Below are 27,442 nucleotides of genomic sequence, written 5' to 3' on the forward strand. Positions count from 1 at the left end.
AAACCCAGAAAATGGAGTCAATGAAAGTTTGGCAATGAAAGGAATCCTATCCTTTTCTTCTTTTATAGATATTCTTTAACAGTAGTAAGAAATGAACTACTGATGGAGAATTTGCAGAATAATATGAGTGAATTTCCGTTCATGATTTGCCCCTTCAACTCTAATGCTTGTTAATGCGTGCAGGAAAGGGACAAGTAATAAAAATAGGCATGAAGTTAGTAGTGTGTAATACAAAATATCAAAGTATAGAGTAGTGTTGGGTTATTGCAAGTAAAAAAGGAACTTAAAATCTCAACCATGCAATAATAATAGTACACAGCTTTAGGACAAGCAAAGAACATAGAAATACACCAAGTAGCTAAAACACAAGGAAGGGAACAAAGAAAGAAACAATTACAAAAACAACAATGTCAGAAATCTCTTTATTATTATTATTATTTCTCATCCATCTTGGATCTCCTCTGACAACAAAACCCAAGATCTTCTTCTGACATAAAATTCCAAAATCTTTTTTTTCTCTTATCCAGTTGCTTCTTTTTCTTTTTTCTATCACTTTGATCTCAGACCAAACTCTGTCTCCACCAAATCCCAAGGTGCTTTTCCAGCTAAGTCTGTTGCTCAAACACGCCACACAGTGAAGGTGCCAAAAGCGATTTAACTCACATTCAAGGTACACGCCCACCACTACCTCTCCATATTCTCTGTACTCACATAAAACTAATGCTTTCTTGTCTCTAATACGCACTTAGCAGTTGAGTAAGCCCATACCCAACTTTGCTCCTTTGTCTCAGACTTGTCATTTACTCAGATAAATGATGTCTTCTATTTCTTTGGTTATATACTTCCACCTACTGGGATTCTAGTATATTGTAGACCAAACAAAAAACTTGACCCCAGATTGAATCTTGGTCTTCCTGCTTACTCAAAAATGGTTAAATCCTGTTGGAATCCATCGGCTGAGGGTGATTCTGGTGGGCGTGTTGATGGTTTATTGTGGTGTAAAGATTTGGGGCAACATATGTATGGCGAATTTTCCATGGCCGTGATTCAAGCTAATAGTATGTTGGAGGATCAAAGCCAAATCGAATCCGGGCCGTTGAGTTCGACTACTTCCGGTCCTTACGGGACTTTCTTCGGTGTTTATGATGGACATGGTGGAACTGAAGCTTCCCGCTACGTCAATGACAACCTTTTCAGCAATCTTAAGTGTAAGTTTCCACTTAAAACTTTGCTAGTCTTTAGTATTTAGCCAAATGCTTATTTTACATCCCTTGATGTGCAGCATTTGCATCTGAGCATCAAGAAATATCAGCAGATGTTCTGAGAAAAGCTTTCTCAACAACAGAAGAGAACTTTCTTTCGCTTGTGAGGAAACAATGGCATGTTAAGCCACATATGGCGTCGGTGGGATCGTGTTGTTTGATAGGGATTATCTGCAATGGACTGCTATATATTGCTAATGCAGGTGATTCCAGAGTGGTGTTAGGCAGATCAGGAAGAGGAACAAAGCAAGCTAAAGCAATGCAATTATCCGTAGAGCATAATGCAAGTATAGACACTGTAAGAGAAGAGCTTCGGTCATTGCATCCCAATGATCCACATATCGTTGTGAAGAAACACAGAGTTTGGCGTGTCAAGGGCTTGATACAGGTTTATATTCTATTCCTTTTTTCATTAAGGAAACTGAGCTGGAAGTGAATACAATTGTGGGTTCTTTTTTTAATGTTTTGTAGATTTCAAGATCCATTGGTGATGCGTATCTAAAGAAGGCAGAGTTCAACAAAGAGCCTCTTTTACCTAAATTTAGACTGCCTGAACCCTTCCAAAAGCCGATCCTTAGTGCTGAGCCATCAGTGTTGGTACACAAACTACACCCAGATGATCAGTTTCTCATATTTGCTTCTGATGGTCTGTGGGAGCACATTAGCAACCAGGAGGCTGTCAAGATTGTTCAGACTAGTCCGCGAAATGTAAGTTTCCAGAGATAGCAGGGAGGGAGTTGTCAAAAAGGAAATGGTTGAGCATGTTTTGGACACTTATAAATTTACATGATGCAGGGAATTGCGAGGAGACTTATCAAAGCTGCACTCAAGGAAGCAGCAAAAAAGAGAGAAATGAGGTACTCAGACCTGAGAAAGATTGATAGAGGGGTGAGGAGGCATTTTCATGATGATATCACAGTCGTGGTTGTGTTTATAGATCCCAACTTGATCAATGGGGGCTCCTCCTCCTACTTTCCGTTATCGATAAAGGGTGGACGATTTGCTGCTGGTGCCGGTGTCCCATAGCCATGCTTAAAGAAGCAGGGGCAACAACTTTCTTTAGCATTCCCATCAAGGGTAATAGTATAGTATAGTTTGAGACTGGTTATTGCCAGAGAAACTTAGGATCATGAGACTGCAAGATAATCTGTAGATATGATTTCCATGTAATTTAATGGTTGATTGTTTGCTCTCCTTCAAAATGCAACTTTCTTTACCACCATTGCTGATAACATCTCTCATTCACTATCCAAAATTATGTTTCTTATAATGTCCTATTGCATTTTGATCATCTTTTGAAAAACTAAACTAATTACTTGACATCCACCAAATGACTTTTTACAAGTATATATATATTCGATTGTGAGTTCAATGCCATGATACCAGTTCTCTTGGCAGTTAGCAAGACGACCCTAAAGATTTAAAATTAATGCTTGGTCTACAGGAAATTTTAGTAAGAAATGAGAAGAAAGATTCCTTTTAGATAATCATAAATTAAAAAATGATTTTTTACAATAATAAATTTAGCTCCTAACTTTTATTTTTTATCAATTTAACCTTAAATTTGATCATTAATTTTTTTAAAAGTCAAATTACTTTTCTTTAACAGAAATATTAAGTAAAATGTTAATTTTTAACAATTTTGACATAATATACAATTCATATTAACATGACACTACATATTTTATATATCATGTTAACAAATAATTTAAAATTAATAAAAATTAAAAAAAAGCATGTGAATTGCGTCTAGTTAAAAATATCAAATTTGATGTCAAATTGAAGACCAAACTTGAGTAAAATAAATGAAAGTCACATTGACATTAAGCTTCTTTCTTTAAAAGTAAGCAGTGAATTCTTTAAATGCTCTATTGACCTTCATCAATTCAACCATGGAAACAAATCCATCTTCCAAACATCCAGTTGACACGTATTTCTTTTTTTTATCATTCTTACTTTCAATCCTCCTTTCTCTTAACCTTTCACTTACCAAGAAATACTTCAAAAAATCCATTGAGGATTATGAACAAAGAAATGAGAAAACAAATGTCAAAACAAAACATTAGATATTCGAATTCCAACCAAAATTCCAAGGAAGCTAGTCGTTGTGAACAGAACACTTGAATTTTAGTTCAAAAAGAAAACATAAAATATTACACGACTAAACAAAAAAACTGAGAAAACATTAAACAGCCTTCACTCCAAGCATATAATTACCTTGCAGATCAGCGAACCCACCTGGTGATATCAAGGGATGCTAGCAATCACCCATATTGTTCACTTATCTCAAATACAAACCAGAAATATCAGATATTTTGAAGTAGATGGCTTAGCAAAAGTTTTATCTTTTGGATCAAATATGTAAATCATCCACTGAAAATATTCTCCATAGGCAATTTTCACGTTATAAGACCTCCTAGGTTGCAGCATTTCTCTCACAATCAAGTGCTGAACAGCAGTAGTATTGTACCCCCCCCCCCCCAACAACATTAAACTGATTATTTTACGACAAGTAAGATACTGGTAATTGATTATGTTGACTAAATGCCATTTGAAACATGAGTATGGTGACACAGAAGCAGAGATATGAATACAAACATGCAAACAGATGCATGTAAGCCTGCAAACAAACACATCACGAAAATGCACATGTCCATTAAAAGGTCATATTTCTTTTTTCCTTTTTATAACAAGGAAAAATGTCAAATCTATTTAAGAGGAACAAAATTAACAAGACTACAGTCAGAGATAAAGAGAACAAACAATTTAAACAAGAGCAAACTCAATTATCAATCTAAATACAAAAGTAGAAGTTATCAATGCTTGCTCGGATCAAAGGCATCTATGAACTATGATTACCATTTGTCCTACAGCCACACCAACAACACACGCCAAAAAAGAAAAACAACAATATATTTAAAAAACAAAGTTAAGAATAGAAATTCCTCTTGCATATTTAGCTAGAAAGTCCAAGGATTCCTATAAAGCATATGTCTGTATATATATTGCTATTATAACCCAGGGCAAGAAGTCAGACTCGATATGAATTACAATACTACTGCTGTCTTACACTTGATCGTATGACGCAACATAGAGGAGTATAAGCAGCTGCCATAATCTTACCATAAAAAAGACATCAATTGATATTTTAATAGGAAACTACTTACCAACCAATACTTTGTCGATTATATTATCGAAAAGGAAATGTTAAAAAAAAAATTGGCCATTACTTCAGAGTTTCTAATGCTCTTTGTAAGATTTGAGACAGGTTAACACTACAGGTGGTTGCTAATTCCTCTAGGTCTCACCAAGCCTCTTCACTGCAGTGGAATTGATATGAAGGAATACTGCATCTAAGAATTCCTCAGTTGGAAAGAAAGCATTGTAAGGAAGCCACTGAGGGAATCAAAAACTGTTAAAAAATTAAACCTGACAAGGAAAAAAGAAAAAGATAAATGTTAAAGACAGGTAATTGATAATAATAATATGACATAGCTATATATATATACAAGATTAAAGCAATGCAAATCTCCAACAATACCATCTATGTAGTCCACCAGCCTTTCCAGCAATAGGAACCTCCTGAAGGAAAGAGTATATATAAATCAGTATCCCGGACAGCACCTTTAAAATACCTTATATTCTCCTATCAAAGAAGTATGTCAAAAACAATTAACAAGGCCTTACTGGTTCAATATTTCCATTGCCATTCACCTAAGATAAAGTAGTAGAAGAAGGATTCGAAAACCTGGAAGGACCGAAATTTTTTTTTCAATCTCAAGCATAAACCTTTTAAATAACGATCTCTGAAGGCAAATTACAAATCAGTGAAAATGTAGGGAAAAGTCCTTTAGCAGTGGAACAGACCTGATAGCCCGTAATTTTCTTTTTTCTTCTTCAACTGAATCAGGTTTGGAATATGGTGCAAATCTAGCAAGACGAGCTTTCTTCTTTGCATCCTCATCAGTTGCTGTAGTGGGTGCAGCAATCCCAAACCTGTGAAACCAGGAAATAAAAATACACTCTGCAAGCGATAGTATAACAAGGAAAAGATAGTATGGAATAAAAACCTCTCTGCTCTAGCCTTCCTCTTCAGCTCCTCCGATTGCTTAGATTCTTCCGATCCCTTTGAGCTGGGTGCAGTGCCAAACCTACAAAATTATTGGCCAACAATCAGTAAGTTACAAAGACAAGCCAAAAGTCAATAAACAGAGTTCAACATCCACAACTGCACCTTCACCATCAAGAAAAACCCTTCTAGTACAAATTGAATAAAGAGTCATAGAATTTATCTCTAATTAAATACAAATATATATCTACGGTAATATTTAACTAGTCCTGACAAACTTTTCCCAGGCTCCAATCTAAACATGCAGCCATGCTTAGCAAGGCCAGTAGGTCAGATTATGATGGGTTACACTCATATTTTGAGAACTAATGCATAAATTGGTTAAAACTTAAATTTAAGACAATAATTTAGAAAATTATGAGCTTTTTAGAGATTCTAAATAATGTAGTTAGAGAGAGTAAACTAGAGAACATATTCAAGAGCATTACCCTATGCATCTCAGCGCATCAAGAATAAAAAAGTGCATTCAAAGAAATTATGAGAATAGTCATTTTCAGAAATAAATCAATCTCTTCTCTTCAGAAATTCTCACCAACCAAAAAGGGGGGGAAGCATGAACACCAGATAAATCCTAAATATTACCCAAATGAAGAGGGAAAAATAAAAGAAGTTACCTTTCGGCCCTAGAATTACGCTTTTCTTGCTCAGATAACTGGATGGGCACGCCGAATCGCTCAGCTCGTCGAATCTTCTTCTGGATATCGTCGGCGGGACCGCTGCTTTCCCCAGCGGCCAAGCCCACAGCAGTCCCGGTGGTCTTCAAACCCTCGCCCTCCTTTACAGAAACTTCAGCATCGGAAAGTGTTGAAGCGCTAGGAGGATCTGACTTATCCATAGAAGGTGAGGCAGCGTCCAGGGTATTCTTAGGGTTTTCTTCTGCCGATGAATAGGCGGCGGCGGCGGTGGTGGTGGTGGTGGTGGTGGTTGCCATCGGAGCAGTAGTAGGGTTGCGTGAAGAAAACGAGGCTAAGAGCGTTGTCTTTTCCTTTTCTTAAAGTCGCTGGATACTTCTGGAAGGAAGAAATGTTAATATATCATTCTTCTCGAATGGGAAGCGCTGAGATATTTTTTGCTTAATTTATTACGATATTCCTTGCGATGACGTTTGTTTGATTGGTCAAAGCACTAATTTCCCGGCCCTGCTTTATGAAAAACAATATTCTAAACCCCCTTCACATGCCAATTACCCAATTTTATACGCTATTTAATTAATATTAGTAAACTATATATTTTTATGATTTAAATCACACTTTCAGCCTGATTTAAATATTTTAATTATTAAATTACAAAAACTTATTATATAATTATTATTAACTTATATTATGTTCTAAACCATTCTCTTCTCACCCCCAATTAATCTACCATCAAAGTCATTAAATATAAACAGTTGATTCTCAGTCTGATTGGTACAATTGAGTAGTTTAGGTAAATAAATTATTAAAAATTAGGTAAATCACATCAACAGTGCTCAACTTTGAGGTAACTAATAAAACAGTCACTTAGGTTTCATTTCAATCACTCAACTTTTAAAAAACAACAAAACAGTCACTAACATTATAAAAAAGTGACAAAGCAGTCACTAATTAACAGTTTTCATTAGTGTCTTAACGAGACCGCTGATGTGGTAAGTTAACTAGTTAAGGTGGCCAGCTAACTTGCCACGTTGGATGTCCACAGTGAAAACCCATCCAATTTATGAAGAAACTGAAGAAAAAAAACTCCTTAATAACAAAGAAGAAGAAGAAGAGACTATAAAAACAAAAAATGAAGGTAGCTAAGATAAAAAGAAGCAAACCAAGTTTAAAGATCCTCAAACCTAGGCCGTAGCTGCCCTCTCTTCCTCCTATGACATTAAATTCTAGAGAAAAGTTAAAACAATGATGCAATGCACCAAGAAGGTGATAAGTTCGCACCATCCATAACCCTCGTCTAATTCAAATTATGTTCATGGCAGAGTTGATTAATAGCTAAAAAAAAAGTACTCAAACCTCATTTACAATTATTCTAAAGATTAAACTACAATTAATCCCCTACTTCCATTTTACATCAATTAACAAGTAGGCTAAGAAACAAATCATACCAAGAACAACATCAAAAATTAAATAATTTTACAGTTAATGCGATTTAAATAAAAAAATCAAGTATTATCTCAATGCAATTCCTAAGCACTTATATAACCATTTAGGAACAAACACACATTTCCTTAATTCCTTAAAATGCATTCAACTTTTCCCTTAATAACAAACACTCATTTCTTCAAAGTTTTCAACTTCTCCCTTAACCGGTCAAAATTAGGAACACGCAAATCCTAAAACTAAAATACCCAAAGAACCAAAACATGAATTTCCACCATTTTTTCAAATGGATAATCCAAAAAAGAAAATATGAATTAAAAAGCTAATATATCTCCCTTGTAAAAGTGCAAAGCTGACAGGTCTCACCTTCCATCAGTTACACTTGCTTGCCCCTTGTCCTTTCCTGCTTAAACTCCAATAAACAACATATTATATTATCCAAAACAGCAGGGTCCATTGTAACAAATCCCATAATTTGAGGAAAAAAATAAAGAAATCTCTCCAAAAAAGTAATAAAATATTTTTTCTTTGTTTTCTTGTTTTTGGGTTTTTCAACTTCATTTCATTTTTTGGTGTTATTGAAAAAGAAGAGGCGGAGAAGAATGTGGCCTGACTTGCGCGTGGGGATTGATAAAATTAATACTAAAGAAGAAGAATTAAAATAAAAGTGGTGGTGAATGCAAGTCCGGAACGACGGAGAAGCCTAATTTCTATTTGTAAGTATTAAACTTCGTTCGGGTCGATGATATAAGGCTTGGTAAATAGCCATTGATGGTTATAAATTTTCAAAAGAACCGGCCAGCTGCAGCTGTCATCTGCCATGTCATTTTACCGTTACGTTTGTAAGAGAAAACGGTAAAAAGGATTGTTTTATTATTTTTTTAAAGTTGAATGACTGAAATGAAGCTTAGGTGACTGTTTTGTCAGCTATCCTAAAGTTGAGTGACTGTTGGTGTAATTTACCCTTAAAAATTTGTTAAAATAAAAATATACTTAAATTTATTTCCTCTGAAATTTGGCTGTCCACTGTTGATTGATTAAGCCCATTTGTATTGTAAGATAAATTAAGAATTACGGGCTTAGCCCATTATCTTCCTAGGCTCTAACAATTCGATACATTACCAAAGCTCAGAAATTGAAATGTTGTAATGAGCCCAAGTCCCAATCCATCATCAATTTGATTAAAATATGATGTTAGTGCTTCTACTTTTTTGAGATTTAATATTGACACTTGAAAAAATTAAAAATTAAGTAGTACTTTTTTTTTTTATTTAAAAATCTTAAGCTAACTATTAAAATCATAACCGCCATCTTGACTAAATTGTTTTATTGTGATATTGATTAAATAAATATATTATAACAAAAATTATCAACTACAATAATAATTGAGTTAAGATTTATATAAAAGAAGGAAGATGGGTTCTCGACGCCGGCGTTGATGACGACTTTTGCCAACCCCTCCATCTTGCTTTGATTTGGTCAATGTAAAAAAGGAAATAAACGAGCATATAAAAATATTATTAGACGTTTAATATTTTTCTTATTGATTTCGTCATTGCTGACCATCACTCAACATTTCCTACGCTTTATATAAAGCGAAGAATTTCCTTCCTGAATGTAGGCACAATTGTTAAGCAAAACTAATAAACATCAACAATAAATCGGAATTCCCCAGCAGCAATGGCTACTCCGTAAGAATCTTCTCAATTTTCAAGCTTATCTGTCAATTTTAGCCTTTTGGTTTCTCTAAATTTTTTTTTTCTGGTTTGTGATTTCAGAAGTGTAGAGTATTTGCCTCCTCCATTGGATGCTACTGCACAGCAACCCGCTATCTTTGATGGAACAATCAGGTTTCACACTTTCTTTTCTGGGTGCTTTTAGAATAGTCTTTACTCTTTTGTTCTGTTCTACTTCTTTTAACTAATATCTTGTTTGCTTGTGTTTATTGCTACACAATAAAGTTGACGCTTTTCTTCTTCCTTTTGAAGGTTGTATCTGGCTTACCCTTGCCCTTACGCACAGCGCGTGTGGATCGCCAGGAATTGTAAGGTTGTCCACTTTCGTTGATTATGTTTGCACTATTCTTCCCCCCCCCCTCATGATTTGCGGATTACTTTTCCTTTTCCCCTGTTTTGCAATTAAATAAATCTTTGAATTTGGTTGAGTTGCAGGGTTTGCAAGACAAGATTAAGTTGGTTCCTTTGAACCTTCAAAATAGACCTGCTTGGTACAAGGAAAAAGTTTACCCTGAAAACAAGGTCAGACTTGTGAAGTTATCAATATATTATGTGTTTTTAGACTTGTTAAATTAGTGATCAATTTCCCATCACTTCTTTTGGGGTTTTGCTTAAAATTGAAAGTTTCAACCATAAATACCTCTTTCCCTACTTAATTATTGTGTTAAATAATTTCATTTTCAGGTGCCGTCCTTGGAACATAATGGAAAAGTCATTGGGGAGAGTCTTGATTTGATTAAATATGTTGATAGCAACTTCGAAGGGCCGTCTCTTCTACCTGATGTAAAGATCTGTGGAAATTTTTCTACTGATCTCTCTCTTTATCTGTATTAACTAAGTAGTAATCTTCTGGAAATGTGTTAGGATGCTGACAAAAAGGAGTACTTTGAGACGTTGTTATCACACATGGACGAATTTCTAGGGCTGGTGTATGCTACATTTAAAGGAGACTCAACAAAGGATGCTGGTTAGTCTGAAACATGCTTCTGATTTCCCTGTATCCTGTATTTGTATAAAATATGATTTGAACTAAAAACTTCGGACTTGCATCAGATGCTGCTTTTGATCACTTGGAAACTGCTCTTGCAAAATATGATGGTCCATTCCTCCTAGGCAACGAGTTTACTCTGGTAAGTTGTCTCGCCAGTGAAGCTAAAGTTTATAGTTACTTTAATCTATAAAATAACTATAGTGGTATCATTATATGTGGTTTGAGTTTTTGTGCAAAGATATATGAATGATTTTGTCATTTTCAGGCGGACATTGCCTTCATTCCTTTTGTCGAAAGGTTCCAGATCTACTTATCAGAGGTGTTTAATTATGACCTCACAGCAGGCAGGCCTAAAGTGGCCGCATGGATTGAGGTATAATTTAAAACATATACATATACATGCATATATGCTTTGCCCTTCTCGTAGCTATCTAAACTTCCTCGAAGAGTAGCCTTTAGATTTAGAGTCACTCTTCTGCTGAAGACATGCAGATTTTAGCAATATTGCTAACATTATAAGCACATTGAGAGTTGTTGTTTTTTACTTGGGATGGTGGAAGAGATTACAGATATCGGGATTCATGCCCCGACCTACCACTACCAGATGTTCATTTCTTAGAGAACAGTTGCATGAACCAACTGACTAAGCCTCAAGTTGTTTTGGTTACATCTAGTGTTCCCTGCCTCCATGTTTGTCTGCAATGTCATTATTCTGCAACATTTCTGTATCTACCTCGATTCTTGAATAAAACATTTTATTGTCATAACTTGGTGATGCAGGCGGCGGACAAGATCGATGCCTATAAGCAGACAAAGAAAAGTGATCCAAAAGAAATAGTGGAAATTTATAAGAGGATATTCTCAGTACTGTTCTACTTGTACCCTTAAACATAGATTACTAGTGTTTCACTGTCGATTATTATACCAGAAGTTGCTAACTAGTGACATAAATTCTTATTGTTGCAGGCCCAGAAGTGAAGATGAAATTGGCACCATGTATGTGAAAGAGAATAAGGTCTGCTTGGATCAGTGATTACCAGCTATTTGAGTTAATTTGAAGAGTCTGATGTGATCGTGTTGAATTTAGTATAATTAAACATGAGTCATGTATAATATAATTTGGTATAATTTAGTACCAACTCACCTGCGTTGCCCATGAGTCATGTATAATATAATTTATATCAAAAGAATAATATACAATTTGATTCTTAATGAGAGAATCTCATGGTTTCTCAATCTAACGCTAACGTATTAGCTATGAAATCTAAACATTTTAAATATATATAGTTTTTATCTAAAAATTTAATTTGATTTTAAATATGATAATGCTAACTTCAACATTGTAATATATAATTAATATAATTATATTTAATTATATATTTTATAATAAAATAGAAATTAGTATTTTATTCAATTAAATAAAATCTTAGTTCGACTTAGACGTACTTAAAAAATAAAATTAGGAAAATCACTCAATATATAAAATCATTGAATATAATTGACTTAATTAACAAATCATGAAATCTAGGCTTTTTATAATTAAACATTTTAGTTAAAGAAATATAATGTTTATTTACAAATTTTCTTTTATTTTAAATCCGGATATTAACATTAACATTTATTCCAACATAAAAATATATAATTAATATTTTGATAGTATCAATAAAAATATATTTTATTTAATTATAAATTTTATAATTAAATTAAAATTAATACTCTATTAATAAATATTATATAATCAATTCAATTTAATAAAAGTCTTACTTCGGGAAATAGTTTGACTTCTTAAGAAATTAAAATAAAAGTTGCTTAATTGAAAATTAATAATATGTTAGTTATATTTTATAGGTCAATTTTTATTTAATTTTTTTTTGTTTCTATCGCTAAAAATTGTATGATTTATTATTATTATTATTATTTTATATGTTTAGTTTTTGTTATTATTTGATGTTTAAAACTTTTACTATTATATGCTTTTTAATATACTCACGTGCACCATTGTGAATTTTTTTATCACAGTGTTACTATTTTATCAACTAATAATTACTTATATTAATGCAAATTAAATGAATATTTTTAACAATAATAAAAGGGATATAAATTCAATTATAATAATTTTAGATGCCAATAATTTAAATATTAAAAGAATGTTGAGGTATAATTTAATAATTAAATTTATAATTTAAGTATGATAGCTCAATTTTAAAAAAGATTGATGTAAATTTGTGTTTTAATTTGAATAGAATTTTCGGTATAAAAATATAAAAGATTTTATCCACTAATTATCATTTAATTAATATTAGAATTATATACCAATTAAAATTAAAATTTAGTTATATGATTAGCATCCAATAGATAGAGATATTCAATCAAGTAGCAACTAAGAGTAATTGCCAAGAAAAAAATAGAGATTGTTAAATACAGTAAGTTAGAAATATCTAAAAAAATGATGCATTGAAGTAATGGTTCTTGAAAAGATAATATCAAGTTATATTCAAGCAACAACGGCACCAAATAGAGATGAAAGATTATTTTAATTGGTGATGAGGTAATAGTTTAATTTACAATATATCAATTTTTATAGTTTTTCAAATGTTTTAATGATGGTTGAGAAATTTTTATTTGCACTATACTTGAATGTAAAAATAGAATGTCAAGTAATAACAATATATCACAAATAAAACAGAAAGGAAAATAAAGAACACACAAATTTTTACATAGAAAACTTTTCGAGAAAAAACCACGAGTAGAGGAGAAGAAAATTCACTATGTTAAATTCGAATAATTACAAGAAGAGTAGACTATGTCTATTTATAAACTTGTAAACGATATTCTAATAGGAGTGTAGTAAGATTGAAACACCTATTCGAATCAATATCAAATAGATGAAATTTAATAAGGTTTAAAAAATCTTATTCTAAAATAAAATAAAAGAAGTGTAGTGCTATATGGATTTTACTTTTATTTTATTTTACCACTGTATTTTATTTAAATAAGGATTTGGATCACTTAATTCTAACAATCTCCATATTGCCACGAATTCTCAATGAACAAGTTCTTCATCGCGAACTCTCAATGAACAAGTTCTCCACCTCTTCCATAATACCTCTTAACGGTTTAACTTCAACAATGAACACCAACCAGGTCTAAGCAATGCTCAAACTTGGTTATAGGAAGTGACTTAGTCATCATATCAGCAGGATTACCAGATCATACCTCTTGTGGAGTCTTTTTCTCAATGGCAACAGGTGGAGATCAGTTGATCAAAAAACATGCAGTAGAGGCTGCTTCGGCCCAAAACAACTTCGGTAAGTTAGCATTCGACAACATACATTGAACTTTCTACATGATCATTCTATTCATTCATTCTGCAACGCCGTTTTGTTGTGAAGTATGACGAACTGTCAAGTGTCTCACGATCCTTTCTGACTTGCATAGTTCATTAAACTCATCAAAACATAACTCTAAGCCATTGTCTGTGTGGAGGTGTTTTATTTGTTTTGCCGTATGTTTTTCAATCATAGTTTTCCAAGACTTAAATGAGAAAAACACATCGCTTTTCTACTTCAGGAAGAACGTCCAAACTTTTCTGGAAAAATCATCAATAAAAAGTTAGCATATAATTAGCTCAACCTCTCAAATGCACTCTAAATGGCCCCCACAGATTAGAATGAATATACTCCAACATTCCCTTTGTGTTATAGATTCCTCTGGTGAATCGAACTCTCTTTTGCTTCCCAAAAACGCAGTGCTTATAGAACTTTAATTTGCAAATTTCTTACCCATCAAGAAGTCCTCTTTTTCTCAATTCTGCCATGCCATTCTCACTTATATGCCTTAGGCGCATATGCCAAAATTTATAATATCATCATCTGACAAGGAAGAGGAAGCGACAACTGCATCACCAGTAACAGTAAAACCCTGCAAAACATATAACTTGACAGTCTTTCTCTGCCATTTCATCACAATGAGAGAACTTTTAGAAATCTTCAAAACCCCAATTTTAGTTGTGTATCTGTACCATTTGAATAAAGAGTACTCAACGAAATTAAATCTCTCTTCAATTCTGGAACATGTCGCACGTCACTAAGTGTTCTAACAACTTCGTCAAACATTTTAACTTTAATCGCTCCAACGCCTGTAATTTTACACGAATCATTATTTCCCATCAAAACAACACTTTAGACCTGTTTTGTAAGTTGTAAACCAATCCCGATTGGGACTCATGTGGAAGGTGCAGCCCGAATCAAGGATCCACTTCTCGCTCACTTTAGAATTGTTGACAGAAGCGACTAGAAGTTCACCATCGCTATAGTCTTCTACAACATCAGCTTGACCGAAATTTTTTGGTTGTTTTACCTTTTAATTCGCAACCTCCCTTTTGATCTTGTTCTGTAGCTTATAGCACTCAGATTTAATGTGTCCTTTCTTCTTGCAGAAGTTACAAGTTTTATCTTTGTTTGAAGACTTCGATTTACCCTTAGATTTACTGCGAGGATTCTGTTCCTGTGTCCTTCCACGATTGTAATACCCCCTACCCGTATTCATCGCCAAAATAGGGTATGAGGCATTACCAGATTTTTTCGAATAATTTTTTTTTAAAACCGAGACTAATCCAACACAACCAATTCATTTCAAAATATTTTCAAGATAGACTTACCGTATTCATAAAATAATCTTATCACATACCAAAACCAAAATTTGTTAGCCATACCAATGGCTAACCATACATTCATTCCACATTAACATCTACTTTACTAGCTTATACATGCCATTGATTTCCAAAATAAAGTTTCTTTATGTACCGAGATCTTGAGATTGATAGTGTGATGCGTCTTCGACCAAATCCGACCTCCAAGCTCTCAACTCTACAAACAGGGGGAAAAAGAAACAGGGTAAGCACTTTGTGCTTAGTAAGCTCATGTAACAGGAATTATACTTACCTAATATTTTTAACACAATGCAATAAACATTCATACATCCATATTCCATTCAATACATTATTCCCCTATCATACACAAACTCAACATTCAAGTTAGTCTAATAATTTCCATGTATCAATAATATATATATCGTGATTGATGAGCTCATCAATTCCATGATTTCCATTCCCATATTATGTTTCCATATTTATCCCGTTGAACTACTTGGAATTTCGATGGACTTTCAGGGGTACACCTAAGTGTACAAATCTGGGTCCGTCAATTCATATTCATGTGCGCACATTTCCATTTCAGAGAGCACACTCCATGAACCTCATCCTTACAATAGGATTACCAGTCCGAGCTAAATCCAGTAATATAAACTCACGAGTATTGTCGGGATTACCGGTCCAGGCTAAATCCGCAGCGACAATTACTCTAATGAGCTTGGATCCGAATTACCAGTCAAAGCTAAATTGAGACCTAATTCGGATTACCCGTCCGGGCTAAATCCATTTTCCACATATTCTTCGGGACGGCTATATCAGGATAGGATCACCCGTCCGAGCTAGATCCTTTTTACCGTCAAATCCTTTTCAGAGATCCATCGAATTTTCCTTTCATTCAACCGGGAGTTATTTCCTCTTTTCATCAAGTATATCAATACTTCATCAATTACCATACAACAAACATCCAACTCATATTCACATCAATAACAAACATTTCAAGCATTTATGAATATAATTCAAGTTACACGAACTTACCTCGATACTTGTTCGTAAGCAAAAATCTACTAATCCCGAACTTTTTATTTTCCTCGATCTTGCTTCGTATTTGAATTTTCCGGATCTAAATAAATAAATTTAATCATTAATCTAATACATTTCATGTTCATATGTAGCTTTCTCTACAATTCCATTATTATTTATAGTGCAGTCAAAGCTGCCTCACTGAGTCACAGTCACTAAATTATTTATATCTTGAGGTACGGAACTCCAAATTAAGATCCGTTAATTTTCCCTGAAACTAGACTCACATATCTTCTTACCATAAAAATTTCAGAATTTTTGGTTTAGCCAATAAGTACAGTTTATTCTTTAAAGTTTCCCCTGTTTCACTGTATGACAGTTATGACCCATCTTCACTAAAAATTAATTATCTCACAGTACAGAATTAGGATGATGCTTCCCTTTATTTCTTCAGAAAATAGACTCATTAAGGATTCTAAACATATAAATTATAACTCACAATCATTTTTGTACAATTTTTAATGATTTTCCAAAGTCAGAACAGGGAAACCCGAATTCATTCTGACCTTGTCTCACAAAATCTATTATATCTCATGATTTACAATTCCATTGCTTACACCGTTTCTTTTATAAGAAACTAGACTCAATAAGCTTTAATTTCATATTTTATTCACCCTCTAATTCAATCTCTACAATTTTTGGTGATTTTTTCAAAGTCAGAGTACTGCTGCTGTCCAAAACTGTTTTAGTGCATGGTGTTAATTACCATTTTTCCCTTAAACTTTCAACAATGATAATTTCGTCCCTGCTCAATTGACCTCTCAATTGAGCTGATTTTTCTCAGTAAACACTTTATTATATCACTTTAAACTACCTTATCACCTTTGGAAATCAGAATTTCAGCACTAAACTTTAATTCTAAACTTTTTCACAATTAGGTCCTAAAATCAATTTCTATTGGAATTACCTAATAAAATCATCTCATAAACAAATTAAAGCATCAATTTCATCCTATTTCCTCATAAAATTCCAGCACATATTCATATCAACTTTCAATATCATTCATAAAATAAAAACTAATGAATTTAGTAATAGGACCTAGTTGTAAAAGTCTTAGAAACACAAAATTACAAGAAAAAGGCAAGAATTAACTCACTTGGTGCAAAATTATGAAAACCAGCTTGAAGAAACCCTTAGGACGTTTTTGGCTGATGAGAGTGCAGAAAATAAAGAGAAATCTAGATAATTCCACTTTAGTCCTAACTTTTAAAGCAAATTTTGTAATATTCCAATTTTACCCTTATTTCTTCAATTCTCCTGATTTTTCTCAGCGTATGCCGCCCAAAATATCTCCTTTTGGGGTTATTTGCAATTTATGTCCCTCCTCATTTCACAATTGAGCTATTTAATCCCTTTAGTAACTTTTACGCCTTTTTCAATTTAGTCCTTTTTACTTAATTGACTACCCAAACATTAAAATTTTCCAACGAAATTTTAATAACCATATTACTAACACTTCATAAATATTTATAAAAATGTTTTTGACTCGATTTTACGAGATCGAGGTCTCGATACCTTATTTTTACCCAATTTCTTCAATAATTTCTTTTTCTAATTAACCACTAAATCGGTAAAATTTTTCTATCGATATTTTCATACGATTTTCCTATCATATCAATATTCATGCAAAAATATTAAAATAAATTTCTCTTTAAATCGGATTTGTGGTTACGAAACCATTATTCCGATAAAATTGAATTTGGGCCATTACAACGATCATCATCAGCATTCTGATCTTGTCTCCCACGAACAATGAGACCCTCTTCCTGAGAGTCAATTTTAACCACAATATGCTTCATCTTAGCATACGAGGTCAAAGAATCATAAATCTCATCAACTGTGAGAGACTCACGGCTATATAAAATCGTGTCTCTAAATGTTGAATAAGACGGGGGCAACGAACAAAGTAGAATCAACCCTAGATCTTCCTTATCATACTGAACCTCCATGGCCTCCAAGTTTGAGAGAATTTCTTTAAACACTGTTAAGTGTTCGTGCACAGACGCACAATCCTTCAAACGATGAGTATAAAGACGTTGCTTCATATGCAACTTGTTGGTTAGAGTTTTCGACATACATATTTGTTCCAGTCTCTTCCATAATGTAGCGGCGGTCTTCTTCTTCATCACATCCTGCAAAATTTCGTTAGACAAATAAAGATATAACTGTGTTAACGCCTTTCGATCCTTATACTTCTTCTCTTCCTCTGTCAATGTCGAAGACATCTTATCTACCTTAGCAGGGTTTCCTCTAAGTCCATCTGCATCTTTATTTGTCACAACGCGAATTTAGTGTTGCAATCCAACAACGGAATTTCATACTTCAAAGACGTCATTACCGTGATTGAGATGAACAACCCGAAAGCTTGGATACCATTTTGTAAAAATAGAATGTCGGTAATGATAATATATCGCAAAGGAAAGAGAAAGGAAAAATAAAGAACACACAGGTTTTTACGTGGAAATCCTTTCGGGAAAAAAATCACAGGTAAATGAGAAGAAAATTTACTATGTCAAATTCAAATAATTACAAGAGGAGTAGACTATCTATTTGTAGGCTTGTAAAATTATATTCTAATAGGAGTGTAGTAAAATTGAAATACCTTATCAAATCAATATCAAATAGATGGAGTTTAATAAGATTTAAAAACCTTATTTTAAAATAAAATAAAATAAAAGAAGTATAGTTCTATATGAATTTTACTTTTATTTTATTTTACCACTATATTTTATTAAAATAAGGTTAGGGTTACTTAATTCTAACATTGAATTATTAAAATAATTTATATATGTTAATTAGCTATTATTTTGAATAATGTACTTTGCATTAATTATGTGAAGTAAAACTATATTATATATTGAATATGTTAAATTTGAATTAATTTTTATTGTAATATTTGATTTATTAAATAAGTTAATAAATTTAATTATATTTAATAATTTGAATAAAAATATAAAAATAACATTTAAAAAATAAACATATAAATCGACATTTAAAACTAATTTCGATAAATAGCCGTACAGTCTTAGGCTTAAAGGAAAGCTCTGTTAAATACAAGGAAACCTAATTAAATGAATGCCTCTTTGATGAAATCTTGTAATAAATCAAATTTAAATCACTACAAATCCTACAAACAACCTTTCTCTCCTCTGCCATGATCGGCCTTGTGCCGGCTGTTGTTTGCCTTCCTTTCCTTGCTTTCCTAACACAATAATGTCCAAACCTTTCCCCCCTCTCTTTCGTCGGCCTTTGACCGAAGATAAGAGGCTTTTCTCCAATGGCTTTGGAGGCTCCTCCCCCCCTTCTGTTCGCCACATTGGGTTTGGTCCGATTGGCTTCCCCAGTTTTTTTAGGTGGCACCACTACCACTTTAGCCTCCCTGGTTTGAAGCGCGAGGGAGATCGAACACTGCTGCACCAACATTGTTCCTTTGGTGGCTGAAGGTCGATGTGATGGCCGCAGTCTCTTCCCTCTAGTTGCCGGTTCTTCTCTAACCCATGGTGGGCGTTGGTGCAACATGGCCTTCTATCGGAAGTGTTACATTCCGGTGATAAGTACATGTGCCTCGACTTTTTAACCTCCCGTGGCAATCTCCTCCCCCGACTTCTTTCGTTTTCTTTGACTTTGAGTTTTCTTTTGTGGGTCCCACTAAAGCTAGATGTTAAAAATAAAATTAAAACTAAAGTTAAATGATGTGAATGCAGAATTTTCCCTTTCATCGTTCAAGAGTGAAGGCTGTTCATGGTTCCTTGAATCATTCCTTATCTCGGAAGATAAATTAAATGGCTATTAAAAATGGAATATCATTTTTAGATGATTTCGGGTAATGTATTGTCTTTCAAGAACAATTGGGCTTTACCTATGTTCATGGATATTGGTATTTGCGAAGGCCTATGGCTTAATCAAACCATAGTCTAGTAATTCATTTGCAACTTCCAAGGACGGTTTGCGAATGAAGCCACGGTTAAAGGAACACCACAAACTAACCAATAGAACATGATTTTAAAATGGTTTACAAAGCACCCAATTGTTCAATGATGTTCATGAATCCAGCACACCAAATCAAATAGGGTCTTAATTTAGAAGTCTTCTACCTTCTCCAGTTCCCCTAATGCACAATTTATGTTCATAACAACAAATTATAAAATTAAAAGAAAAAAAAAAGGAAAAAAGAGGAAGGTCTATAGCAATAAAACACAGTTCATCAAGACTAACATTGTCAAATAGTCTAGACCGGTCTCTTTGCAGTACCAGCAAGAAGGTTTACTTTATCTCTTGTTCTGCTTTTTTCTTGTTCACTATTCGTCGCATGAATTGGATGCTGGGTCGTTGTTCACTGTTTGTCGCACGAATTGACCTCTGATGCGAGGTCGTTGTTCTGCTAGTCGTTTCCTGCTTTGGTACCTAACCTGAAAAAAAAAAGGAGTATTAAGAAAAGTTACTCTTGAGATCCTGAAATTAATCAGCTCCAAGTGTTAAAACAAAACCAAACAAACAAAGAGGTGCAACCAGTTCCCATACAGTAGGAAGATGTCTCAATGAGCTAGAAGGAAAATAGTTTCAGTCAAAATGGAAACAAAATCTTGTGTTACATAATTCTCATGCATCTAATATGTGCATGTCAGAAATATATGGCATGATGTGCTGGTGGCTTGAAGATTTTCAAGTAGAAATTGACTAACTAGAATATTATTAAACAGCTCGATGTAAGCTACCTTTTTTTGGAAGCATCTCTCTTTCCTTTTCTGGCGAAATTTGGTCAAAGCAGCTTCCCTATGAGCAGACTTGCTCTGGTCTGCTTTGCCCCCGCTCCCGCTCCCGCTCCCGCTCCCGCTCACATCACCACTTCCACTTTTCCCAGCTATTCCATTATCACTTTCCATATTTGTCCCTACAGTATTGACTGCATTGCTACTTCCATTTGGCCCATTGCTTCCATGGTTACTACCTGAGGCACTTCCATTGACACTGTAGTTGGCAGCATTTCCTTCAACCAGCCCACCCAACACATTTGATGATCCACAATGAGGAGCATCTGCAGCCAATTTTTTCAAAGATAAATCATCATGTTCTGGTGGCTGCTGCTGTTGCATACCATGAGTAAGATGGTGATGTTGATCATAATGGTTTGAGGGATGTTGCATTTGCAGTTCGTGGTGAATGCCTCTAGCTTGAGCCAGTCCTGCTGTAGTAGATACATCATCAGCCTTGTCAAATACAACTTTCTGAGTAGCCCTTAAAAGGTCATTTTTCATTGGCTGGAAAATAGATGATGGGTGCAAAGATCTGACAGTGGATGATGCAGCTGACTTATTCTTATCAACTGCTGCTTTGGCAAAAGCATTGTTAGTTGTGGAGCCCCTATCAATGTTATTGCTACCGACATTTGAGCTTTGATTGGGAAGTTCATTAACCAAATGAGATTCGTTATTGCATACTGATCCTTGTCTTGTCAATTCTAAATTACTATCAAGTGCAGACGAGCTTCCAATGTTGACAACGGGAACCTTATTTGCATTTGATGCAGTATTATACCTGCAGGTAATAGACATAATTGTCAGAACTAATCAGAATTCAACAAATCACAACAGAGTACTTTTTTTGGGATTCACTGAAGTTGATGCTCCAAAGCATTAGTCTCTACTTCATACCTTGAGAAGGCTGAAGAGTCTGATCGTCTCAAAACATTCCGCTCATCCCTAACTACAGTCACAGCATCTTTAACACCTCTAAGTCTCTTCAACCCAAGTTCAACAGATGGTGGTTCTTTAGAATCATTGATGGTTTTATCATTGACATCTGGGATCTTGGAAAGCCTGTTTGAAACCTCATTCTCTGCAATTTCCTTCTTAAGATCAGTAGTCTTAGATGTAGTTCCAGTTTGATTAGCAGCCTCAGACTTTTGTTTGTTTGATGGGCTTTCACTATTGAGGTCCAGCTGCCTTTTCTCAATCTGTTCACTGAATTTACTGGAGCTCATATCAAGCAGGTTAATCTGTTTAGCTCCAACTGTTCTGATTGGGACCTCAACTGGACACTCTAGTTGTAAATCTAAATTTCTAGGCATGCCTATATCCAGGTCCTTACCCACTGCAACATTGTCTGCAATAGAAAGGATCAATAAGGCTAAAAGAAGAGAAGAGAGACAAGGCAGTTCTGCCATTAAAAGAAAGAAAGTTAAAAAGGCACTCAGATTAAAGATGTTGCCCAGCATGGCATGCTTCAAGCTGAGGGTGTAATGAGACACTGCCTGCAAGCTAATTGGGTTCCACTCAACAAAAATTGAATTCAGTTTGGTCATTGTTGAGCAGACCTCAAGCTCGGCAACTCAAGCTATTAAAAGAGCTCAGTTTGAGTATCTTAATTCTCAGCTTGAGTAGTTTGCTTGCTTAATCGAACCCTTCTTTTAGTATATGTTTATTGTTTTTATTTACTATCAGAAAAATCATTGTTAGAACCCGTGCTTGAGTTCAAGTACAGACAGTTGAGTTTGAAGTCGAGTATGGGAAATGAACTCATCTTTACTAGATAAACGAGCCTAGTTGAACGAGCTCAAGTAGTTCAATTTTTATCTAGAATCGAGCCTGAATTGAGCCTTGAGCCTCAAGTTTCAAGTTGAGCTCCAGCTTCTTACTGCGATGACTCAATCCAAACCTACTTCAAGCTAAACATTTGAAATTCATATTTACCAAGCTGTTCATCTTGTTCTTGGCACCCCTTTGCTGCAGCAACTGGCACCCACTTGTTCCCGGATAATTCTGCATTTGAATGGACAACTTGGGCACATGTACTATCAGGGCACTCAGCAACTTGATCTGAGGGTGAAACCAGACGAGGGCTGTCAACTTCTACCGCTTGTTTTGTCCAAGAATTCTGCAAAAAAAAAATGCACAGGTATTAGTTTTCCACTACATATATTTCCAGTTTTATAACAACTTTGTGACCTTTTCATCCAAGTTTCGAGAGAGATGAAGTTCAACTGTTAAGGATGAGGAATCAGAGGTTATAGCCCAAATACCACAAAGTGATTAAGAGGATGTAGCATTTGTAGATAGTTAGCCCTAAATTTGGAAAGAATAAAATAATTCATGCAGACTGCCAATAATCTCTATAATGTTTATTCTAAAAACATAATACCTACAATGTTATACATGTATCTGTATGAAATTGATGGTAAACAATAAATAATGCCGTTGGAGTTTAGGAGTTCAGAACCTACTTGTTTGTTCTTTCATATATACAAAGTTCAGACACCAAACAGCTCTCTTTTCTTGAGAATATGTACATTATTTCCTAAGCAAAGGTTAGCACAGGCAGAGCTTAATGTAGTCCATGACTTATAAAATTCATTTCATGATGGCTTCAGCGAAACATTACACGTCATAAATTAAACTTGAATGAAAGTCCATTACAACTAAAAACAAATATCTTTAAATATTATAAATTAATATAAACAGAAAAAAAAAAAAAAAACTACCCACTCCGCACTATGATATAAATAAATGAAAGAGCAGTTCAGAAGTAAAAGTTGCTGACTATAGTTCAGTACAATCCAAGGCCTAAATTTCACTACTAGATATTAAAACATTTTTTTTAATTAAAAAATGCAACTGAAGGACAGGTTTTGAATACCTGAGTGCCACTCCCATCATCACTACCATCTCCGATATTTAGACCAATGCTCCCGTTATTTTCCTCATCATTGCTGCCACTGTTGTTGTCAGACTTCTCAACACTTTTTGATCTCACAGATTTTTGAGTCTGTGTTCCACTCTCACTTCCACTACCACTAGACTGAGGGAGCAGAAAAATAATCATGTGACAAAGAAAACTACGAAAACATAAATGTAATCCAATTCTATCTTTTTGCTTTTATTGTTTTTTCTTTTTCAAAACAAACTAGTACAACTAGAAGTTTTCCTAATCAAATACCCATCTTAGATGTTAACTTCTTCATATGGTTGGAAAATAAACTAATGGAGTATGCTTTTTATTTGAAATATTTTATCTATTTTTTTAAAAATAAAGCATGAAACAAAAAGAAAAACTTGCTAGTACATATTTTGCAATCTCTACTTGTAAATAGGGAAGCTAAATCTGAAGAAGTGAAGGACTCACACTATGGCATCTCCTCCAAACATGCTGCCAAAGGTTCTTAAGCTCATTCTTTCGAATAGGCTTCACTAAAAAGTCAACGGCACCTTTTGACAAACACTTAAAGACTAGATTCATAGAATCCTGAGATGACATCACTGCACTCATCAAAAATATTAGTTAAAAGTATATACTTAAAAGACCTCGAAGTGAAAGAAAGAATTGGATAAAAAAATACTAGAAGAATTTAAAAAAGGCAGAAGAGACTGGAGGCTTACTGATCACAGGAACATTTTTTCGTGTTTTGTGGCTCATAATCTTGCTCAAAAGAACAAGGCCAGATAAGGAAGGCATTCCCACCTCAGCCAAAATAAGATCAATATGATTCGTTAAATCTTCTAGAATCTTCCATGCTTGTAATACATTTGCAGCTTCAACAACTGGGAATGTGAAGTGAATATTTAAGTTAGCACAGGCTACATAAGCCCCTATATTTCACCAGATAAATGATAAGTTGAGTGTTCCAGAATGGAAGAGTGTATCCGGCGCATGAATAAATATCTCTTGTAGACAGAAAAGAAAAAGAGAAGAATCAAACATGAAATAACTGATAAGAATAAATAGGTATCATAAAATATCATCATTAAAATCTAATAAAATATTGAGTCTAGTGATGCTATGAATAGACAAGATGAAATGTACGATAAGAAAACTTCAGGCTTTAAGCGCTATAGCAAGCCAAACTAAGCTTAGCTAAATTTGGCTCTCAACAAGCAATATGTATATTAGAGAAGCTAAGTATCTAATCAAACTAGTTGAGATATAAGCTTTCCTTCCATGTGACCTGAAATATTTGAAGGTTGCATGTATGAGAAATTTAATAATTTATAGAATAAAATGAATAACCTCCAAACCATGATAACAATATCCAAGATAACAATTCTGAGGCATAAATCTGTTATTTTGCAACTGATCAGCCAAAAAAGAAAGCCAAATTATTGTGTGTTATAATCCTTGAAAGACTTGAGTCACTCACCATCATAACAGCAATTGCGGAGAAGTGCAGTGACAACATGGCGGGTAGAATCATCATTTTCTACAAGCAGAACTGTAACTGTTGTTAGATGCAGAAACCTCTGCCAATAACACATTGCATTTTGAGGCTGTTGCTGTGTTATTTGCCGCATAGCAGGAGCCTGAACGGCCACAACATGACCATCTTTCACATTTTGAGCAATCTTGTTAACTTTCACATCCTCCAGCATCACGTGCTCCTCAGCCACAACTCCATTTGTAGTTCTCTTGCTACCATCATAGAGCCTATGATTTAGTTCCCGTAACCCTTTGTCACCATCACCATCAACATTCATCTAGACGCTTCCCTGTAAATCAGATTAGACAGTACTGGTAACAAACAATAAGGACAGTCCAAGATTGGAACAGTAAAATCCTTCTTCAACTCAAAAAATAAGTAGTACATAGCTTTCTCTTTGAAAAGTCAAACCTCTGAAAATACAGAGAGTTCAACCTAAAACAAGAGCAAATAAAAAAAGAGATCCATAACTAAAAGGTTAAACAAACCACCACAAGGAAAATGTTAACTCCGTTTAATCTTCAGAAACCAACTCTATACTCCCTAAGCTGTTTTCACCCTGTATAAAAACAACAGAGCATCCCGTCAAAATAATCCACCAGAATCTAATCATTAAGAACAGCCAAGTAAAACTCCCGATATTTTCCTCATTTTAAGGAAGAAACCCGTTACAATACAAAACAAGCTTAATCTTTATAGATAAACATGTAACCACAAGTTGATTTAAAATTATTAAAATAAACAAGTAAAATTTTTAAAGACTTCTATGCCAAAAACCCTAATATCAAGCACCAAAAATCTGCTGCTAAAATTAAAGCAAAGTTTTTCTACTCCTAACCAAAACCTAATCTAAAGCTATCAACAATTATAAGTAAATTACTAAATTGAAAATTTTGAATATTCTACAGTATCATTTCTTTGTAGTTCTAAATAGAAAATGAAATCTATGTCATAAAGAATTCAATAAAATAAATCTTTTCAAATCTGATATAAAGCTGAAGAACTTACAGGCATTTGAAATGAAGATAATCCTCCGCAAAGCTTCAACTAACCATCGTTATTCAGCTGGATCGAAAACATGTCCGGATTTAAAAATAAAATAGCCCAAAACTCAAGCAAAAAAATTAATTTCAAAGCATAATTTTTACATTGAAATGAAAATTTTCAGTTATTACCAAAAAAAAATTTCCTAAATTTAACGCAGATTAGATTTTATTTTTTAAAAATAAATTGACTGCCTGAGAAATAGAGAGACTCGGAAGGAACAGATATCGCCGACCTTTAGATTAGGCGACGCGAGAGCGAAGAAGATATTAAGACGAGCCCATCCATGCTGACGGGGATAAAATGGAGGTATAGAGCGTTCCAGAAATTCCAGGTAGGATGGCGGATAAATCCACGTGGACAAAAATTTGGGGCCGATGGGTTGCTGAGCTGGACAAAATCAAAAGCCGGGAGCTCGCTAGTCTCTATAGCATCTCTAAAGATCTTGGAAATCTCGTATGCGACACGTGGCGTTTAAAGACGTGGAGAATATCGAGACGGAGGGTTACGTCGTTTTCACGGACGTCAAAGGCTGCGTTTCTCATTTCAAAGGATCTGCTGGTTTATGCCGTTATTGTTGAAGTGTGGTCATGACGACGTTAAGTTTGTGGCGTTCGATGACGGAAGTAACCTTGTTATTACAAAATGACAAAACTATCCGCAATTTTGGCTTGGACTCGAACTATGGGAAAATATCTAGGTGAGTGTTTAATACAGTATGAGTCTGTTACACGGAATTAAGAATGTCTTGGCCTTCCTAAATGACAACATTACCCTTCTTTCTAATTTTTTTCTATATTTGTCACGAATTTTATTTGATGCAAATTGCAATGTTGTTAATTATCATTTTAGTCCTAAAAAATGTTACAATTCAATTTAAGGTTTTTAATACAAAATCCATGCTTTGTCTCTCAATAATTTTTCTTTTATTTCAAAATATTTCTCACTTATTCATACAAAATTCCTTCTCTTGAAAATTTTAAAGTCTTGAAAATTTCCATTCACTTAAAAAATATTTTTATTGTTAAGTTTTAATTTGTTTCTTAAATATAATTTTAAAAAATATTTTTAAATAAAGGAGTATAATGAATTTCCGTATAAATAAATGCACTCATTGAAGTTACACAAATAAAAATCTATAATAATTATTTTTCTTAAATTTAGAAAAAGCAATTAAATGTGAAAATAAATTCTAACTTAATAACTAAAAAGCAATACTATATGATAAAATAAAAAGCAGTTAAAGTAATCTTTTTATAGTTTATATTTTTATTCTTCAATCAAATT

At 33.9% G+C, this 27,442-nt stretch overlaps 4 protein-coding genes across 7 annotated transcripts; 2 read left to right on the forward strand and 2 right to left on the reverse strand.

The window, feature by feature from the left end:
* The first annotated feature begins 273 nt into the window (after positions 1-273).
* On the forward strand, positions 274-2,484 carry LOC105799889 (probable protein phosphatase 2C 38). The gene is made up of 4 exons (XM_052620415.1): positions 274-1,208; positions 1,283-1,650; positions 1,734-1,970; positions 2,058-2,484. The coding sequence occupies exons 1-4, from the start codon at positions 929-931 to the stop codon at positions 2,286-2,288; spliced, it is 1,116 nt and encodes a 371-aa protein (XP_052476375.1). The 5' UTR covers positions 274-928; the 3' UTR covers positions 2,289-2,484.
* Positions 2,485-3,309: 825 nt separating this feature from the next.
* LOC105799891 (protein MODIFIER OF SNC1 11) lies at positions 3,310-6,459 on the reverse strand. Its single transcript, XM_012630697.2, has 6 exons — positions 6,006-6,459; positions 5,333-5,413; positions 5,130-5,258; positions 4,950-5,010; positions 4,804-4,844; positions 3,310-4,691 (listed from the first exon to the last, which is right to left on the reverse strand). Exons 1-4 carry the CDS (start codon positions 6,320-6,322, stop codon positions 4,977-4,979), a joined length of 561 nt encoding a protein of 186 aa, XP_012486151.1. The 5' UTR covers positions 6,323-6,459; the 3' UTR covers positions 3,310-4,691; positions 4,804-4,844; positions 4,950-4,976.
* A 2,547-nt stretch (positions 6,460-9,006) lies between these two features.
* On the forward strand, positions 9,007-11,405 carry LOC105799890 (glutathione S-transferase L3). Its single transcript, XM_012630696.2, has 10 exons — positions 9,007-9,157; positions 9,245-9,316; positions 9,455-9,515; positions 9,638-9,724; positions 9,887-9,985; positions 10,067-10,169; positions 10,256-10,332; positions 10,459-10,566; positions 10,974-11,057; positions 11,160-11,405. The coding sequence occupies exons 1-10, from the start codon at positions 9,147-9,149 to the stop codon at positions 11,169-11,171; spliced, it is 714 nt and encodes a 237-aa protein (XP_012486150.1). The 5' UTR covers positions 9,007-9,146; the 3' UTR covers positions 11,172-11,405.
* Positions 11,406-19,888: 8,483 nt separating this feature from the next.
* Positions 19,889-26,400, reverse strand: LOC105799892 (two-component response regulator-like APRR7). Of its 4 annotated transcripts, none has more exons than XM_052620429.1 (11): positions 26,287-26,400; positions 26,120-26,176; positions 25,603-25,670; positions 25,055-25,400; positions 24,297-24,458; positions 24,043-24,176; positions 23,557-23,718; positions 22,614-22,797; positions 21,576-22,026; positions 20,640-21,459; positions 19,889-20,333 (listed from the first exon to the last, which is right to left on the reverse strand). In XM_052620429.1, exons 4-11 carry the CDS (start codon positions 25,386-25,388, stop codon positions 20,223-20,225), a joined length of 2,358 nt encoding a protein of 785 aa, XP_052476389.1. In that variant the 5' UTR covers positions 25,389-25,400; positions 25,603-25,670; positions 26,120-26,176; positions 26,287-26,400; the 3' UTR covers positions 19,889-20,222. The 4 variants fall into 4 exon arrangements, with proteins under 4 accessions (XP_052476389.1, XP_052476390.1, XP_012486153.1 ...); XM_052620430.1 differs by having other exon boundaries at positions 25,600-25,670; XM_012630699.2 differs by having other exon boundaries at positions 26,120-26,384.
* Positions 26,401-27,442: the final 1,042 nt, after the last annotated feature.

Source organism: Gossypium raimondii, chromosome 9, assembly GCF_025698545.1.
Source record: "Gossypium raimondii isolate GPD5lz chromosome 9, ASM2569854v1, whole genome shotgun sequence".
Classification (NCBI taxonomy): domain Eukaryota; kingdom Viridiplantae; phylum Streptophyta; class Magnoliopsida; order Malvales; family Malvaceae; genus Gossypium; species Gossypium raimondii.

What these genes read in the sequence shown, in the direction of transcription:
- LOC105799889 (XM_052620415.1), top strand. Translation starts at nt 929, where the DNA reads ATGGTTAAATCCTGTTGGAATCCATCGGCTGAGGGTGATTCTGGTGGG. An exon ending in CCTTTTCAGCAATCTTAAGT is followed by an intron (nt 1,209 to 1,282) that starts GTAAGTTTCCAC and finishes CTTGATGTGCAG; the next exon opens with CATTTGCATCTGAGCATCAA. An exon ending in GTGTCAAGGGCTTGATACAG is followed by an intron (nt 1,651 to 1,733) that starts GTTTATATTCTA and finishes AATGTTTTGTAG; the next exon opens with ATTTCAAGATCCATTGGTGA.
- LOC105799891 (XM_012630697.2), bottom strand. Translation starts at nt 6,322, where the DNA reads ATGGCAACCACCACCACCACCACCACCACCGCCGCCGCCGCCTATTCA. An exon ending in CGTAATTCTAGGGCCGAAAG is followed by an intron (nt 5,414 to 6,005) that starts GTAACTTCTTTT and finishes ATAATTTTGTAG; the next exon opens with GTTTGGCACTGCACCCAGCT. An exon ending in AGGAAGGCTAGAGCAGAGAG is followed by an intron (nt 5,259 to 5,332) that starts GTTTTTATTCCA and finishes CTGGTTTCACAG; the next exon opens with GTTTGGGATTGCTGCACCCA.
- LOC105799890 (XM_012630696.2), top strand. An exon ending in GGATCGCCAGGAATTGTAAG is followed by an intron (nt 9,516 to 9,637) that starts GTTGTCCACTTT and finishes GTTGAGTTGCAG; the next exon opens with GGTTTGCAAGACAAGATTAA. An exon ending in AAGTTTACCCTGAAAACAAG is followed by an intron (nt 9,725 to 9,886) that starts GTCAGACTTGTG and finishes TTTCATTTTCAG; the next exon opens with GTGCCGTCCTTGGAACATAA.
- LOC105799892 (XM_052620429.1), bottom strand. Translation starts at nt 25,388, where the DNA reads ATGAATGTTGATGGTGATGGTGACAAAGGGTTACGGGAACTAAATCAT. An exon ending in CCGCAATTGCTGTTATGATG is followed by an intron (nt 24,459 to 25,054) that starts GTGAGTGACTCA and finishes TCACATTCCCAG; the next exon opens with TTGTTGAAGCTGCAAATGTA. An exon ending in GACTCTTCAGCCTTCTCAAG is followed by an intron (nt 21,460 to 21,575) that starts GTATGAAGTAGA and finishes TATTACCTGCAG; the next exon opens with GTATAATACTGCATCAAATG.